Source organism: Heliangelus exortis, chromosome 11 (genome assembly GCF_036169615.1).
Source record: "Heliangelus exortis chromosome 11, bHelExo1.hap1, whole genome shotgun sequence".
Classification (NCBI taxonomy): Eukaryota; Metazoa; Chordata; class Aves; order Apodiformes; family Trochilidae; genus Heliangelus; species Heliangelus exortis.
The window spans coordinates 2,067,568-2,083,067 of NC_092432.1; the positions used below are offsets into that span (position 1 = coordinate 2,067,568).

The 15,500-nt window shown below is 47.0% G+C and overlaps 3 protein-coding genes and 4 non-coding genes across 7 annotated transcripts in view; 6 read left to right on the forward strand and 1 right to left on the reverse strand.

The window, feature by feature from the left end:
- Positions 1 to 64: 64 nt before the first annotated feature.
- RPL4 (ribosomal protein L4) lies at positions 65 to 6,473 on the forward strand. The gene is made up of 10 exons (XM_071754133.1): positions 65 to 181; positions 1,637 to 1,808; positions 2,991 to 3,097; positions 3,374 to 3,512; positions 4,352 to 4,476; positions 4,840 to 4,969; positions 5,374 to 5,530; positions 5,701 to 5,784; positions 5,987 to 6,107; positions 6,204 to 6,473. The coding sequence occupies exons 1-10, from the start codon at positions 179 to 181 to the stop codon at positions 6,399 to 6,401; spliced, it is 1,236 nt and encodes a 411-aa protein (XP_071610234.1). The 5' UTR covers positions 65 to 178; the 3' UTR covers positions 6,402 to 6,473.
- Positions 2,838 to 2,909, forward strand: LOC139801309 (small nucleolar RNA SNORD18). The gene has a single exon (XR_011728147.1). It is a non-coding gene; the product is annotated as a small nucleolar RNA SNORD18 (small nucleolar RNA).
- Positions 3,201 to 3,300, forward strand: LOC139801305 (small nucleolar RNA SNORD16). The gene has a single exon (XR_011728143.1). It is a non-coding gene; the product is annotated as a small nucleolar RNA SNORD16 (small nucleolar RNA).
- Positions 4,696 to 4,763, forward strand: LOC139801311 (small nucleolar RNA SNORD18). The gene has a single exon (XR_011728149.1). It is a non-coding gene; the product is annotated as a small nucleolar RNA SNORD18 (small nucleolar RNA).
- Positions 5,017 to 5,087, forward strand: LOC139801310 (small nucleolar RNA SNORD18). The gene has a single exon (XR_011728148.1). It is a non-coding gene; the product is annotated as a small nucleolar RNA SNORD18 (small nucleolar RNA).
- Positions 6,474 to 6,707: 234 nt separating the features above from the next.
- On the forward strand, positions 6,708 to 10,778 carry SNAPC5 (small nuclear RNA activating complex polypeptide 5). The gene is made up of 3 exons (XM_071754137.1): positions 6,708 to 6,968; positions 8,059 to 8,148; positions 8,745 to 10,778. Exons 1-3 carry the CDS (start codon positions 6,879 to 6,881, stop codon positions 8,859 to 8,861), a joined length of 297 nt encoding a protein of 98 aa, XP_071610238.1. The 5' UTR covers positions 6,708 to 6,878; the 3' UTR covers positions 8,862 to 10,778.
- Positions 10,779 to 11,663: 885 nt separating this feature from the next.
- The window catches only part of MAP2K1 (mitogen-activated protein kinase kinase 1), a 34,483-nt gene continuing 30,646 nt past the window's right edge, over positions 11,664 to 15,500 (reverse strand). The window contains exons 8-11 of the mRNA XM_071754138.1: positions 15,029 to 15,093; positions 13,992 to 14,053; positions 13,513 to 13,558; positions 11,664 to 12,583 (exon numbers count right to left, since the gene is read on the reverse strand). Coding sequence (XP_071610239.1) covers positions 12,470 to 12,583; positions 13,513 to 13,558; positions 13,992 to 14,053; positions 15,029 to 15,093 — 287 coding nt within the window. The 3' untranslated portion in view covers positions 11,664 to 12,469. The remainder of the gene's footprint in view (positions 12,584 to 13,512; positions 13,559 to 13,991; positions 14,054 to 15,028; positions 15,094 to 15,500) is intronic.

Genomic DNA, 15,500 nt, shown 5'->3' on the forward strand with positions numbered 1-15,500 from the left:
AGCGTACGCGAAGGAGCTCGGACCGATGGATGGGACCGGGACCGGGCCAGAGATCGTGTAGAAATCGGCGGACAGGTTGCGGAAGGACATTCGTTATACTGAAGGGTGAGGGAAGCATCCTTCCTTTTCCGGTCGGGGCTGCGGCGGGGACGGGCGGGAGCAGGAGGCGCTCCCCGCCATGGTGAGGCAGGGGCTGGGGAGATCGGAGAGAGGGGACAGGGCAGGACGGGAGGGGACGGGGCCGCCGGGACCCGGGGTAGGGAGTGGGTCGAGAGCGATAGGGACCGGATCTGGCGGGCAGAGCCGTGCTGCGGGCAGCCCGAGGGCTGGAAGCGTGAGGCAGCGGGGCGGCCGCCATCTTGGAGCCCTCAGTGCTGAGGCTGCCGCGTGGAGCCGGTGTGGGGAGATCGTGCGGGATGGCGGGGGGCCCGGGAGGGCTGCAGAGGAGACGGCGGGAGAAAGGTGGGTTTGGTGGGCTTGATATCGCCCTTTCCTTGGGCAGCGTGGGTGATGGGGCTTGTATCGCCTCCTGGCAGGGCTTTTTTATCTTCTTTAGGTGTTTCTGTCAAGCTGAATAAAGCCAGACGGAAGGCTTTTTGAGCCCACGTTGAGTGAAAAAGTTTTTGTAAAACTTTTTTTTCCTTTTTTTTTTTTTTTTTTTTTTCTCTTTTCCTTAATTAACTTTTCTTATTCCGGAATAGGCTTTAAGAGGCCTTAGTCTGGAAAGATTGGAAATCATCAGTTTCTGTTGCTAGTAGAGTTCAGATTGTGTCTTAGGTCCTTCAGCCTTTTAAGGTTTGTTGCTTGTGCTGGGGTCTCGGCACCAACAACTCCAGGAGTCAGTACCTTGCTAGTAACAGATGTACAAATATATATGCATTGATATTAGCTGTGTTTTTCTTATTTATATACTTCTAAAACGAACTGAGTGGGAAAGGGAAGGAAGATGCTTTGCCTGTGCTATTTCCATGAGCAATTACTTAGTAACAAATACAGTATAATGCTAAAAGTTTCCTTTTTAAAGGGTGCTGTTGACATCAGCACGTGGTTATTGGCCGTTTTTAAAATTTTTTTAAAGGAAAGCTGATGCTGGCAGAGCAATTTTTCACCTCACAAATTTTGAGCCACCAAGGCTTGTTGGAGGGTCCAGGCATTAGAAAGAAATTACTTTGGAGACAAAGTTTGCTTGCTTGTAGTCAGTACGAGTCTCTAGATTGCATTGGAAGAGCTGGTTATAGCATTTTGGTTTCTAAACATAACCAAAATCTCAAAACTTGGGTCAACTGATCAACACAGGGAAGTTTTATATGGTGTTTTTTCAAGATTTAGATGGGGAGTAGCTTAGAAGGTGCAACTGAAGAGCCCAGAGCTTCACTTCTAGCCACATTTTACCCAAGTGACTTCAACCTACTGAATTTTACACCTCAGACACAAAGTTCTGAAGGGACACTGTGCTGTGGAGAGCTCTTTAAAGTGAAAATCATTCCTGTCATGATGTCATTTCCATCTTCCCAGTGCTCAGTTGCCTGCTGGCAGTCAGCCTGCGAGTTCTGAGCAATGTTTGATGGATTTGACCAAAACCGATTGACCCGATTTGAGGTTTCAGAGGTTTCTTTGGTTTTAATTCCTTTTCCAGGCTTGTGCTCGGCCGTTGATCTCTGTCTACTCCGAGAAGGGGGAAGCATCAGGGAAAAATGTCAGCCTCCCTGCTGTCTTCAGGGCTCCCATCCGCCCCGACGTCGTGAACTTCGTTCACACCAACCTGCGGAAGAACAACCGGCAGCCCTACGCTGTCAGCGAGCTGGCAGGTATGGCCAGCCCACAGGAGGCACAGGACTGCTCCTGGGGATCCTCAGGGACCTCAGGGAATAGCTGAGCTCAAACTGGAACCAGTTTAGAGTTGAAATTAGAGCTGTCTGGAGGGGTTCTGTAAGGTTGAGGTGGTTAAAAGTCTGATTGGGAAGCGTAATGTACTCCGAAGGATTGTTCTTAAAAACAGGTTATTCTTATTTCATTGTTCTGAGGTTTTTTTAAAGTCTAGAAGTAGTCTGGGGTCTTACATGAAACGTGTGTTACTCTAAGTATTGTGGTGCCTGGATCCTCAAAGGATCTACAAAGGATCTACAAAGGATCCTTTTCTAAAGGAAAAATGCAAAATGTCTGGCAGTTAATCAGGGAGAAAGGTGGTGAGAAACTGTGCTCCACTCTCCCTTCTCCCCGGGGACTGTGTGGGACTTCCCTGAGACATTCCCCAAGAAGAAACTTTTGCAAATGAGTTAAGTTTTGCAAAATTTGTTAACAGTTGCCTCAGCATCTTGTAGGTGCAAAGAGCTGCTGCTTCCCAGGAGATTTGTGCCAGGAATGTGCATTTTCAGGTTTATTTCTGACAGTGTTTCCCAGAAAAATTTTAACCCACTGGGAACAGCACTCCCACATCAGACCTCCAAATGGAGGGTCAGGTTTGGGAAAGTTCATTCATAGAATCATAAGATGGTTTGGGTTGGAAGGGACCTTAAAGCCCATCCAGATCCAACCCTCCTGCATGGGCAGGGACCCCTCCCACCAGCCCAGGGTGCTCGAGACCCCATCCAACCTTCAGCACTGCCAGGGAGGGGGCAGCCACAATTTATTTGGACAACCTGTGCCAGTGTCTCACCACCCTCAGATTAAAGAATTTTTCTTACTGTCTAACTTTAATCTCCCCTCTTCAAGTTTTAAACCATTTCCCCTTCTCCCTACACACCCTTGTCTTGTAGGTACATTAATGTACTTGAGTCTGACCTAAGCAGATCATTAATATGGTTCAGTGTTAATTGACCTGCTCAGGCTTTGTCGTGCTGAAATGATGAGATTCCACTTCATTGGTCCGTGTTTCTGAAACACATGATAACAGTGGAAGTTCTGATTGCTGCTTCTGAATTCTGCCTAGCTGTGCCTTGATAAAAAAATGTCATTTTGTCCCTCTCTGAATTGTCACTTTTCTGTTCCAGGTCATCAGACCAGTGCTGAATCATGGGGCACGGGCAGAGCTGTCGCTCGTATTCCTCGAGTACGAGGTGGTGGAACTCACCGCTCTGGCCAGGGGGCCTTTGGAAATGTATCCTTTAATAGCTCCTGCTTCCAGCAAGCAGAAAAAAGGTTTCAAAATCTCTCAGAAATGGAACCAGTGGATATCTTGAGCCTGGAGTTGCAAACCAGCTTGCCATGATGTCGTAATTTGCGTCCGACTCTGTGCCCGGTGACAGTTGCCTGCTGTCGGTGTGCTGGGGCAGAGGGCTGACGAGCACTAAACACTGAGCAAGGATGACAGAGTCACCCTAAATTAAAAAAAAAAGAGCTTTAAAGAGGTTGTTCTTAACTCCCCGTGCCATAGATGTGTCGTGGAGGCCGCATGTTTGCCCCAACCAAGACCTGGAGGCGCTGGCACCGCAGAGTCAACATCGCTCAGAAGCGTTACGCCATCTGCTCCGCGCTGGCAGCCTCCGCTCTCCCAGCACTGGTCATGTCTAAAGGTGGGGACTCAGTCTCTGGGAGTGTTTGTCTACAGCCCTACACAGAATCATAGAGTTATCTGGGCTGGAAGGGATCTCTAAAGGTCACCCAGTCCAACCCCCCTGCAGGGAAACCCTCAACCAGATCAAGTTGCTCAGAGCCTACTCAAGCCTCACCTTGAACATCTCCAGAGATGAGGCTTCAGCCACCTCCCTGGGCAGCCTGAGCCATTTTTCCACTATCCTCATGGTAAAGAAGTTTATCCTGAAATCCAGTCTAAATCCATTCCTAATTTAAAACCATTCTCCTTGTCCCATCACTCCAGGCTCTTGCCAGTCCATCTCCAGTCTTCCTGTAGGCTGAGCAGTTACTGCACCGTTACCCAGAAAGTTTTTCATGGATAACTAAATTATCTTTTAAAGGTTTTAAAAGCAGTCCCTTCTTAAGTGTCTGTTTTGGGGTATTATTGTTACATTCAGCACAGGAAAGTCCTCACAGTTATGTGGTATTGGAAGCTCAGTGTTGCTGAGGGGCTTCTGTGTGCACTGCTGACACAAATGTTGTCCATGTTTATGGAAACTGAAATTCAGTTTGGTTTCTGTTCATAGAAGCTAAAGATTTGCTTAATATTTATTCCTGCACAGAAGGTTCTGCCTCAGGCAGACCCTTAAGACTCCACTGATACCAAACTACCATTGTTACTACATCTGAATGTTAGGTCATGAATTTAATTCCTGGTGTTTATCACTTAGTATCATATAGCTAATGATCATATAACATATGATCATATATCATATTCCTTGAGGAATTCCTACAGGCAAGGTCGGGATAATTTGGTGTCTTCTCAAATCCTTCCTAGGCCACCGCATTGAGGAGATCCCAGAACTTCCTCTGGTTGTTGAGGACAAAGTTGAGAGCTACAAGAAAACCAAGGAAGCTGTTCTCCTTCTGAAAAAGCTGAAAGCTTGGAATGACATCAAAAAGGTGAGTTTCTGAAGGTGTCTTCTTAGGAGGTGATTCACCTCTCTCCTTATTACAGTAGGAAATCCAAATAGTTCTGGTGTTAGTTGATGCTGCTGGAAGTCCCATGGTAACAAAGCTACATAAAAATGGATTAAAAGCAAATAAATTTTTTGCTGTGCTGCTTTACTCTGTATTCAGTTCTTTCCAGTTCCGTGTCACGTAACATTTTTTTTTGACACTTAAGAATGATGAACTTCTCACTGGTCCGTGTTTCAGACAAGCAGTGGTGATTGTGAAGTTCTGACATAAGCAGGTTTATTTTTTGATGTCTTTCTAGTGGGATTGGGGCTGTTTTGCATGCTGACAAGTTCCCTTGTTGGATAGGTTTATGCTTCCCAGCGTATGAGGGCCGGGAAGGGTAAAATGAGGAATCGCCGCCGCATCCAGCGCAGGGGACCCTGCATCATCTACAACGAGGACAATGGCATCATCAGAGCTTTCCGGAACATCCCAGGTAACTGCAGCTTGGGACACACTGCCTGGTTTTTTTTGGGAAACAGCCTGGAATGATGAGATTCCACTTCATTGGTCCGTGTTTCTGAAACACATGATTTTGTGGAAGTTCTGACTTGCTGGAGTAGCTCATGGGATCTTTCCTAGCGATCTGTTTTGGTGATGTTGAGGATGCTTGTGACAAATTTCCTGGTAAACCCTAAACTGCACTTGGAGCAGTTAAAAACGAGGCTGCCAGGTTTCTTGCTGGAAAAGGCTGATGGTTCCTAAAAATTCACCAAAAATTCACCATCCCAAGCCCTCATCTCTTTCTCTGCATTTTGTCGTCTGTTTACCGCGTCGTCTTGCATCCCTTGATTTCAGTCACAAATTAAAAGTGCTGGGTTTGGCTTTATTTTTCCACAGGGATTACTCTTCTGGATGTGAACAAGCTGAACCTGCTGAGGCTGGCTCCTGGCGGCCATGTTGGGAGGTTCTGCATTTGGACAGAGAGCGCCTTCCGCAAGCTGGACGACCTCTACGGCACCTGGCGCAAACCCGCCACGCTCAAGAGCGACTACAAGTAAGCACAGCCAGAACCAGAGGCAACGGGCTGGGGAGAACGACCCACTGGGCTCACAGGTTCTGGTGTTGGGAGGTAGACAAAGCATCCTAGGACTTGTAAATACCTGTTTGAATGGAATCAGCTGTGGTTTGCTCATCCAGCTGACACCACGAACGTTGGTTTTGCAGCTTGCCGATGCACAAGATGACCAACACGGACATTGGAAGGATCATGAGAAGCCAGGAAATCCAGAAGGCTCTGCGTGCTCCAAAGTAAGGGGTTTTCTTTAAAAAATGTGAAGCACAGTCTGCTCAGTCATCATCAAGTGTGTGAGGCTTTGTGGTGAGATAAAAACCTCTGATTCGGGATGGGATTCTTTCTGGGTATCAGTACGAGGAGTTGCACCTCCCCAAAGGTCAGGAGCACAAATCCTGATGGTGGAATGAGAGGGTCAGACACGTCTGTGCTTTTCAGGAAGAAGATTCGCCGTAGAGTCCTGAAGAAGAACCCTCTGAAGAACCTGAGGATCATGATCAAGTTGAACCCCTACGCCAAAACAATGCGGCGAAACACCATCCTACGCCACGCCCGAAACGTGAGCCAGCGCGGGAGCCGGCGACGGCCGAGGTGGGGTTGAGTACTCCAGGCTGCATCCCTGATGTGTGATCATGTTTCTTTTTGTCTTTTTTAGCACAAGATCAAGGAAGAGAAGAGAGCCAAGGCCAAGGCCAAGGCTAAGGCCAAGGCCAGGCAGGCAGCTAAGGTCCTGGCTGCATCCAAGGCCACGCCCAAGGCAGAGACCGCAGCCAAGACCCCCACCAAGACCCCCGCCAAGACCCCTGCCAAGACCCCCAGCAAGACGCCCGCCAAGGCCAAGGCTGAAGCGTAAACCCCGCGCAGGACTTCATCTCCCAGTGAGCTGTGCTGTGGGTTTACAACCAATAAATGGTGTTGGAACAGAGCCCCATCTGCACCTCCCCTTTCTTGTGAGAGTTCCCCAAGCGCGTTTTACAAAAAAATAACTCAGGAAAAGTGTTGCTGGGTGGGTGGGGCCGAATGGGCTTTAAAATCCCTTCCCACCTAAATCATTCTGTGAATGAGGAAGAGAGAAAATCGGGGCCGGGGGGGTGAGCTCGGGCGCTGCCCTCGCAGCCGCGTTTCGGCTTTTCTCTGACGTAACGCGGGGCTATGACGACAAACGGCCACGCGGGGGCGGCTCTTGCCCGGATCTCTGCAAATGGCGGCGGCGTGGTGACGTCACGCGGCGGGGCTCTTACCGCGGCGGCGGCGGCTCCTCCCGGCCGGCAGGGGGCGCTGTAGCGGCGGGCTTCCGCGGGCGCGAGGCGTGCGTGGGTGCGCGCGGAGGATGCTGAGCCGCCTGCAGGAGCTGCGGAAGGAGGAGGAGACGCTGCTGAGGGTGCGGGCGGCGCTGAGCGAGCAGCTCACCCGCCTCAAGGTCAGAGCACCGCACCGCCCCGCCGAGACACCCCGCAACGGGAGGACAGGGGCTGAGGGACGAGCTCCCCGCGAGAGGGAAGGAGGGAGAGGCCGCTGCCGGCCCGGGCCCTGCGCGCTCTGCAGGCGGGAGAGGCTCTGAGGGAGGGCCGGGCGGCTGTGGGCAGCGGCAGGGCCGGGCCTGTTGCTTTTCTGGTTTTTTTTGTGTGTGTTTTAGTACATGCAGTGCTCTGGAGTTACCTGGGTGCGGTTCTGAGGGGGTTGGGTGTTTCCGGTGGCCTCCCTGACTTTAATTCCTGCACTGCAGACGTTTCACAAAACAAAGGGAGGGCGTTTCTGTGAGGCTGTGGAGCGCTAGGGGATAACATGGCTGTAGCGTGGAAAAGGGAGCTTTGAGTTGGATCTGAGGAGGAAATTCTGTGCTGGGAGGGTGCTGAGCCCCAGGGTGCCCCCAGAAGCTGTGGCTGCCCCAGCCCTGGCAGTGTCCAAGGTTGGATGGGGCTTGGAGCACCCTGGGGGGGTGGGAGGGGTCCCTGAGCATGGCAGGGGGGGCACTGGGGGGGATTTAAGGTCCCTCCTTGTCATCCCCCTGGAGCAGGTGAGGGAGGTGACCCCAAGAGGGGCTCTGGGGGGATGGATGGATGCTCCATCCCTTGATGGGATGTGGGGGGATGGCTTGGAACTGGAAAAGAGGAGATGGGAGGGAGAAATTCAGTGCTGAGCCCCAGGGTGCCCCCAGAAGCTGTGGCTGCCCCAGCCCTGGAAATGTGGGAGTTTGGATGGGGCTTGGAGCACCCTGGGGGGGTGGGAGGGGTCCCTGACCATGGCAGGGGGGGCACTGGGGGGGATTTAAGGTCCCTCCCACCCCAAACCAGTCTGGGGTGCTGTGATTCTAAACACAACCCTTCATTCTTGTCCCTGTAGCCAGGGCTGACAGGAGTCATCTGTGTCCTGGTGAGCACTGAAGCTTAAAAATAGTGGAACGGGTGTTAAAAGCTTTGCTGTGACTGCTGTTTCAACAGCATTTCACATCTGTGTGACAGAGCCCAGCCAATAATTACTGCAAAGGCTTCCTGTTCCCTTGTTTGCAGGTGGAAGAGCTGGCCCTGCAGTCTATGATCAGGTCCAGGGAGGAGAACGTGACAGTCTCTTCATCAGCTATGGCAGAGGAGACTAACAAAGTAAGGGGTGTCCTTGCCTGGTGACAAGAGAGGGGCTGGCTGTCCCCTGGCTGTATGTGTGTGAGTGGTTGTAGCTGTTTCCCTGGGTGTTTTTCACCTGGAGTTGTTAATATTGACCTTGCTTACCTTGTTTATGCTGCTTATTAAGTGCAAGGCTCAGCTGTAGAATCCACCCGGGGCGTTGCTGCTTTATAGTTCAAGGGTTTTTTGCCTTTTCCCATCTCTGAAAGCAGCCTGTGGTGTCCAGGGGGGTTGGGAATACCTGGGTTATATTGGCACAGCTTCACTTCCCCATTTATTAAGCAGTTTGTGCCTGATACTCTTGAAGTGCCCCCTGCAGGTTTAGCTGACTGGAGGGGTGGAGGTTTGGGAGGGTTTTTACTAAATATCTGGTCAGCCTGAAGTAGCTGAAGCTGTTCTGTGGAGTACAGGTCCCTGTCACTGATGTCTCAGCAGCTCCTAGTGCTGAGAGTCCTAAAAGACACTGTTGTGCACTTCTGTGCACAACTGCCTGTGCAGTTTTAGTGGTGATCTGAGAAGTGTTCAGTGTCACTGCTGGTCTTGATAATGAGCAAGTGAAACTCTTGTTGTGACAGACTCTGGGGCAGATGGACAACGAGGCTGCTATCAATCAAACTGAACTACACCTCAGTCTGCAAGATCACCAAGAGGAGGAGGAGGAGGAGGAAGAGGAGGAGGAATCAGATTCTTGAAAGGAAAAAAAAAAAAAAAGGTTTGGAATACAGACTCAGGAATTTCTTCTTCGTTCCTATAAGATTAACCAACTGGATTTCATTTTGTCCTGTAGCTGGATCTGAACTCTCTGATATGCAAGACTGCTGGAGTGTAGGGAAGTTACACTTGAACACAGGAATGTCCCACTTGGCACCCTTTGACTTAGTGCTAAAGGAATGCAAACCTGCTGCAGAAATAGGTAGCATAATCCAGTCCACATTTCCAACCTCACATAGCTCACTACAAGTTTCTCTGTGGATGGGAGAAGTCCTTCATCAAGTCAGACCAATTTCCCATGTACACTAAAAGCAATAATTTGCCTGTTCTTATTTCCTCTTCTTATTTCCTGATGCTGAAAAATAAAACCAGGCCATGGAGGCTGGGTGCTGAACCAATGATCTGAGTAGCACCTCACCTGCTTAAACTGGAAATGTTGAGATCTGGAGTGAGAAAAGATGTGTCCAGGGTGGCCTCCAGGCTGTGTTCCCAGTCCCATGGAAAGCTGGGCTTGTTCCCTGTGACTGGGAGGGAAGGAGAAGCAGGAACTGTGCCCAGTGCTGAGCACAGAAATGAGGTGGCCTCTCTGTACCTGCTGGTGCTCTTCTTAGGTACTCTCAGTCTGACTGGGACAGGGAAGTAGCTTTTCTATTTCCCACTCTTTTTCAGTAGCAGCCCATTTGCCTTTTATTTATCCACAAATTGTTTGGCAAGAAAGGGCCCCTGTTACTCTGTAATAACAAACCAGTATTTTTCAGTTAGTGTTACTTTATTCTTTCCCTCTCAAACTTCACAAATCAAGGCCAGTCCACCTTCTCCTTTCAACTGATCTGCAGGGAGAAGTTTAAGAGCTTGGTTATAAAATGGAAAGTGATGTCAAGGCCCCTCCACAATTTCTTTTACAGTAGGGAGGGCAACAAGGGAGTGCTGCACCTCTCCAAAGACAGTCTCTTCTTTTTCTTCATGGCCTGCAGACACTCTGTGGTGCAGCTGCTGAGTTTATCAACTCTTGAAGGCTTATTTTGAAGTGCAGAAACCCAAACTCTGTCAAGCTGATTAAAAAGAATAAAAATAATATTCTAACTCAGCCACTTGGTCAGCTGTCTTACTAGGAAAGTTGTTCTATCCAGGCCTGGTCATACACTCACACGAGTATCTAAAGGTGCTCTTGCTGTCTCTGGCAGCATGCAGGAAAAAATATAATAGGCTTTGGAAGTTGGCTTTTAAGAGGGGGAAAGGAACTTGGAAAAGTGTTCTGGGTGTGTTCAGAACACTGAATTCAGCCTGCAGTGAGTTCCTGCCACTGTTCAAGGAGAGATTATTTGGCTCTTACTTAGCTTGTAGTGATAGAAACTGAATGCTGGAATGCAAATGTAGCTTCACCCTGTGCTGAAGAGGAATTTCTTTTGAGAACTCTGGATGTCTTAATGAAAAAACTTGTAACACCAGCCCCAAAAATTCAGCAAAGCTTTCCTAAGACTCAGGAGTTACTGAACACAAAGTCTGAGCAGAAAATGTTCCATCTCAGTGTCAAACGTGTGTCAGAGCTGGGTGTGAGGTGCCCGTGGCAGCCTCTCCTCCCTTTGCAGGACAGTGCTCAGCCCCTGCAGGGCTCCCGCTCTGCCCTGCAGCAGGACTGCTCGGGGCCTTTGCTTTGCATTCTGGAGGAGCTGCTTGGGGCTCATCTCCACAGAGTAATTTCAACTGTTTAAAAAAAAAAAAAAAAAAATGGTTGCTTGTCCCCTGCATGTTTCAGAGTAGTTTTTGTGGATCTACTTTGTATCCTTTTCTTCTTGATACTTTTGTGACCCACTCCCTTGCTTGTTGTTGGATTTAACCCGATGAGTTCTGTTGCATGTTGCAATAAAGTGCTTTTCCTGCTGTGCTGCTACGTGTAACTGCTTGCATTGGTCAAAGCACCGTTCTCTGTGAAGCAAACGAGTAAAATTGGATTCAAATCTCTAAAAACTGAAGACATAGTGCACATTTCTTATAACAAGAGTAAAAAATACTGCTGTAGTGTTTCACATATAAAGGTGAGGACAGAATTTAAATTAAACTCTACCCAGCCTTGTCTCTACAGTCACATTGAAGTGAGGACAAGGTGAAAGGAGCCTTGGCCCTGTCAGTAAGTTACTTACTCCTGCTGATGGGTTCAGGGCTGTTCTGTCCCTCTCTCTCTCTGATACTTGACACTGTCAGCCAAGTGGAAGTTCATGCCTGGAATGATTTGGATTCCTTGTGGGAAGGAACTTCAGCCATTTCCGAATCAGAAACATCCTTCAACAGCTAAACACTGCAGTGCTGTTGAGAGCAAGGCACTGAGCTGAGAAGCAGCTGTAGCCCCCTCTCCCTGTTGTCAGTGATGCAGCAAGCTACAGCACAACCTAAACCTGAGGAAATGGTGCAGCACAATCAACTCTTGGCTCAGGACAGGTGCAGGCAGGGTGTGGGGTGACAACATTCCTGTGTTCTGAGCCACCACACTTCCCCCTCACAGAACACACCTCTCCCAGGGGGTCACAGCACTGAGCACCACACAGACAAAACCTCTGGATCCTGGCTTCTCACAGCCACTCCAGACACCCTCTCACCAGGGTGTTAACACCTGCAATGGACACTGACTCCATCCAGCCCCATTTCACACCTTGTCATTTTACACTGAGTACCTCTTGGTACTAAGAATGTGGTGTGGTTGTGGAAAAATCCACAGAAGGGTGTGAAACACAGCGACTTAGGATTAAGACTTTAAGTTTTTGAGTTTTAAAAGAAGCTTCAAGTAGTTACTTGATCATATATTTATTAAGAGAATCCATTGCTAAACATCTGAGAGAATAAAACAATAGAGGATCTTCATACACTTTAGACACTAAACACAGCTGTTCATGAATTTTTAGGTGAAAAGAAAGCAAAACTGCCTGGATCTTTTGTCTTGATTCTGGAGGTGACTTTTAAAAATCAATTTAGAAAGACAGACATCACTAAATCCAAGTATGATATGTTTTAAAAATAAATATAGAAATATGAACAAGTCTACAATTAGAATATTGCCCTGTACATTCCAAGAAACACAGAGCTCTTGCCTTCTTCACCTAGAAAGAGATCTCTTAAACAACAGCAACATTGGAACCATGAGGCCTGAACTTTCAGGTACAGTTTTGGCAGCAGCAGAAGCATGCTCAACAGTAACAGTTTTGGAGCATCCCTAATCCTTTTGGCAGGGGAGATTAGGTAAGCATGATTGAAGTACCAACAATTTACAAAGAACCTTGTTAAAGTTCAAACAAGCTGGTGGGGAGTGGTAAAAATACCCTCCCAGTGCTATTTTCATTTAAGAAAGAATATCCATAATCACTTAAAATCAGCAAGCACTGTAACTTGAACATCTGAAGGGTTTGGTCAGTAAACGAATGTGATCCAATACAATACCAAGTAGTTTATGACAAAATTTAAAACCATTTGGCACATGCTATAAAGACATTCTTCCTTTTAGGTGAAATACATGTTTGAACAGGTACAAGCTGAGGAAAGAGGACCAAAATAGCATTGTTGTTAACAGCTGTACAGTACAGGATTTGCTCTTCCATATTCAGACTCCAGCAGCATGTGTGGGTGTACTGGGTTGGTTAAGGCCTATGGTTGAACAAAGCCACCCTGCAAAATCCACCTCCTCAGCTTCAGATCTCTTAATGAAAGCATGAATCTGAGCAGAGGAGAACAACATTATTATTATTATTCAGACACTCCAGCTGTTAAATAACCATCCTGAATGACATCAATTACAATAAACCCAGGTTATTTGCAGTATTCTAGCTACCTATAAGATCTGGCAAGCCACAGGCAGTGACCAGGAGAGCTTTTCTGCAGGATTCCTGAAATAACCAGCACATGAAATGTGCAGACTGCACAATATTCCAGAGGAATGCTGCCCACACAGTGCCTCTTGCAGAATACTTGCACCACAGTATGTGATAAGGATGTGACTCAGCCAGTTGAGATAATACTCTGGAAAAGCTCTGCCTGTGCACAGAAAGTTGCACCCTGGTTGTACAACACAACCAGAGCAGGGAAAACTCCATCTTCTGCAGGAGAATTTAAGGCCATGACAACATGATCCACTGGAAGTGATAAAGGCATTTCATGCAGAACAAATGCAAGTTTGGGTCTAGTAGTTCCACATATTGATGGAATGTGGAATGAAAAAGGCAAATCTTGTGTTTTACAACAAATGCAAGAAAACAAATTAATCCGTAAGGTATGTGGAGTTATGTTCTTTAGTCCTCCTAGAAGTAATATTTTTGATAGTTTATTATTGACTAATAGACCCAAAAAAGAAGTCTCTTGCTAATTAATTTTACAATATTAGATGACTTACTGTAATTATCAAATTACAGCACCAGCTTTGGTCTCCCTGACAACCCCTGCTCTAGGAGTGTGTCAAACCTGACAGCCCTTGATCTCTGGGTCAGAAAGCAACCCCAAACACCACCACCCCAAACCCTGGGAGCTGCTTGGATCGAAGGCCACAAACTGCAACTCTGGGCCATAGGCTCTGATCCTGATCTCAGGTCAGCTAAGAAATCCAACCTGCAGGGAAGAATGCTCTTAGTTTAGTTAAGAACTTTCACTTACCATCAGCTGCTTCAAGTCGGCTCTCTCAGCAGGATTTTTAATTAAACTAGGAAAACAAAAAGTGTTACACAAGTTACACACCATTACCTTTTAAAATAAAGGTTACATTGTGTTGGTGTGCTGCAGAATGCTGTGAGGGTTACCCTTATAAATAAGGATCCTTCTTTTGAAGTGTTCTGTATAAAGAGCTGGGAAGTGTTGTCATGTCCTCAGTGCTAAGAGCTAATTAATATTTTCTGCACATGGAAGCAGAGATCTTAGAGAGAGGAACATCTCTCAGCTTTAGGGGTCTGTTTGGATGCATGTGCTGTCAGCCTGGTGCCTGCAAAATGAGCTTCAGGCACATGAACAGTCAGACAAAGAGGATTATGCTAACTGAAAATACTTTGCAGTTGCCACAGCCTACAAGCAGGGACCCTGATTGCCTGGCAAGACTGATCCCAAATGATCCCAAACTTGGCCATAGTGAAAATACTCACCATTTGTTAACAAAATCTTGAAATTCAGAACCGAAAACACCATTGGGCAGTTTGGGAGGTGGCTAAATTAAAAAAAAAAAAAAAAAAAAAAGAAAAAGAAAAAAAAATCAGCAGTCATTCAGTAGATCTATGATGATGCAACAGCCTGCTCAGATTTTACTTTTTTTTTTAATATAGACACACCTGAAGGGGATTAACACAGCCTCCAGCTGTTATTACAGAAGGCTCCAAGCAGCTGGCACTAATGAGCACTGTGTTATTCTCCTCACTACTCATCTCCAGTTTGCAGAAGACAAGGTGCCCTGCACATCATTAGCTTCACAACACTTTTGATCTAAATATTCTGTCCCAGGGAATGAGTTTGCTCAGGTTCTAAATTCGAGCAGGATTCTGACAAAGAAAGAAGAGGCACTGTATAAAGCTGCCTGTTATTCTTTCTCTGTGATGTTTGCTATCAGATCAGAGTTAAGTTTTCATTCTTACACCATGGGTCCTGCAAGCTCTGACACTGGAGTCACAGCTGAGATGTGGTTTGCATTCAGCTGCTTGCTGGTGTGTGGAATTTGTTGGATGTTTTAGCTCACACTGAAGATTGATGTGTTACAGCTCAGGTGGCAGAACATCATCTTGCCAAATTCTGTATTTATTAACTAGCCTTAGAGCTTAGCTACTTGAAAGCTACAGTATTATAAATTAGGTTGTTCACAAGACTAAAACAAATTAAATAATAAAACTCCAAAACAAAACATTTTTGTATATGCTTGATTGTACTGTTTGGTACTAACTGTCTTAACAGGTTGCATGATTCAGGCTGGAGAACACAGAAACCTTAATTAACCTTACTTAAATGATGGAGAGAAATAAACTAATATTTTCCTGGGAAAAACTGAAAAGCAAGCCACCACACACAACAAGGATATGTGTCATACTGCAGTAACTAAAGATCAGAAGTCCTGGCTACCAGGAACTCCACACCCCCCTCAAATTCTGGAATGCTTTAAAAATCTGTAATTTCACAGGAGCAAATAGTCAATTACCTCATTGACAATATAATCAAGAAGTTCAAAGATGGCCATTGGGGGTCTGCTGTCTGGTCCATAGGCTAAGGAGAAATTGTAGAAATAGAGAAAAAGTGTTATTCTTCTTCCATGGTAGGGGGGTTCTGAGCAGCTCAATCATACTCTCTCTGTTCTTACACATCACCCAGTAGATTTACAGGGGGAAAAAAAAAAAAAGGTGGAATAGCAGCAAGGTAGTACTTTTATGCAAGATGTTTTCAGGTCTGATCCACACCATTAATTTCCCTGGGAATCATCCTTCTGGACTCTGTGTTGCACCTTTGAGAGATGAAGCAGAGCACCAGACTGACAACAGTGCTTGGGAACAGCTTCAGTTAGTACCAAAAGGACCTCTGGTCCTTGATTCTCAGACACCTCCCCATGGTGAGGCTGAGCCAGGTGCCCAGCACAATCCTGATTTTTCTCAAGTTTAAAGCCACACCATGCAGGA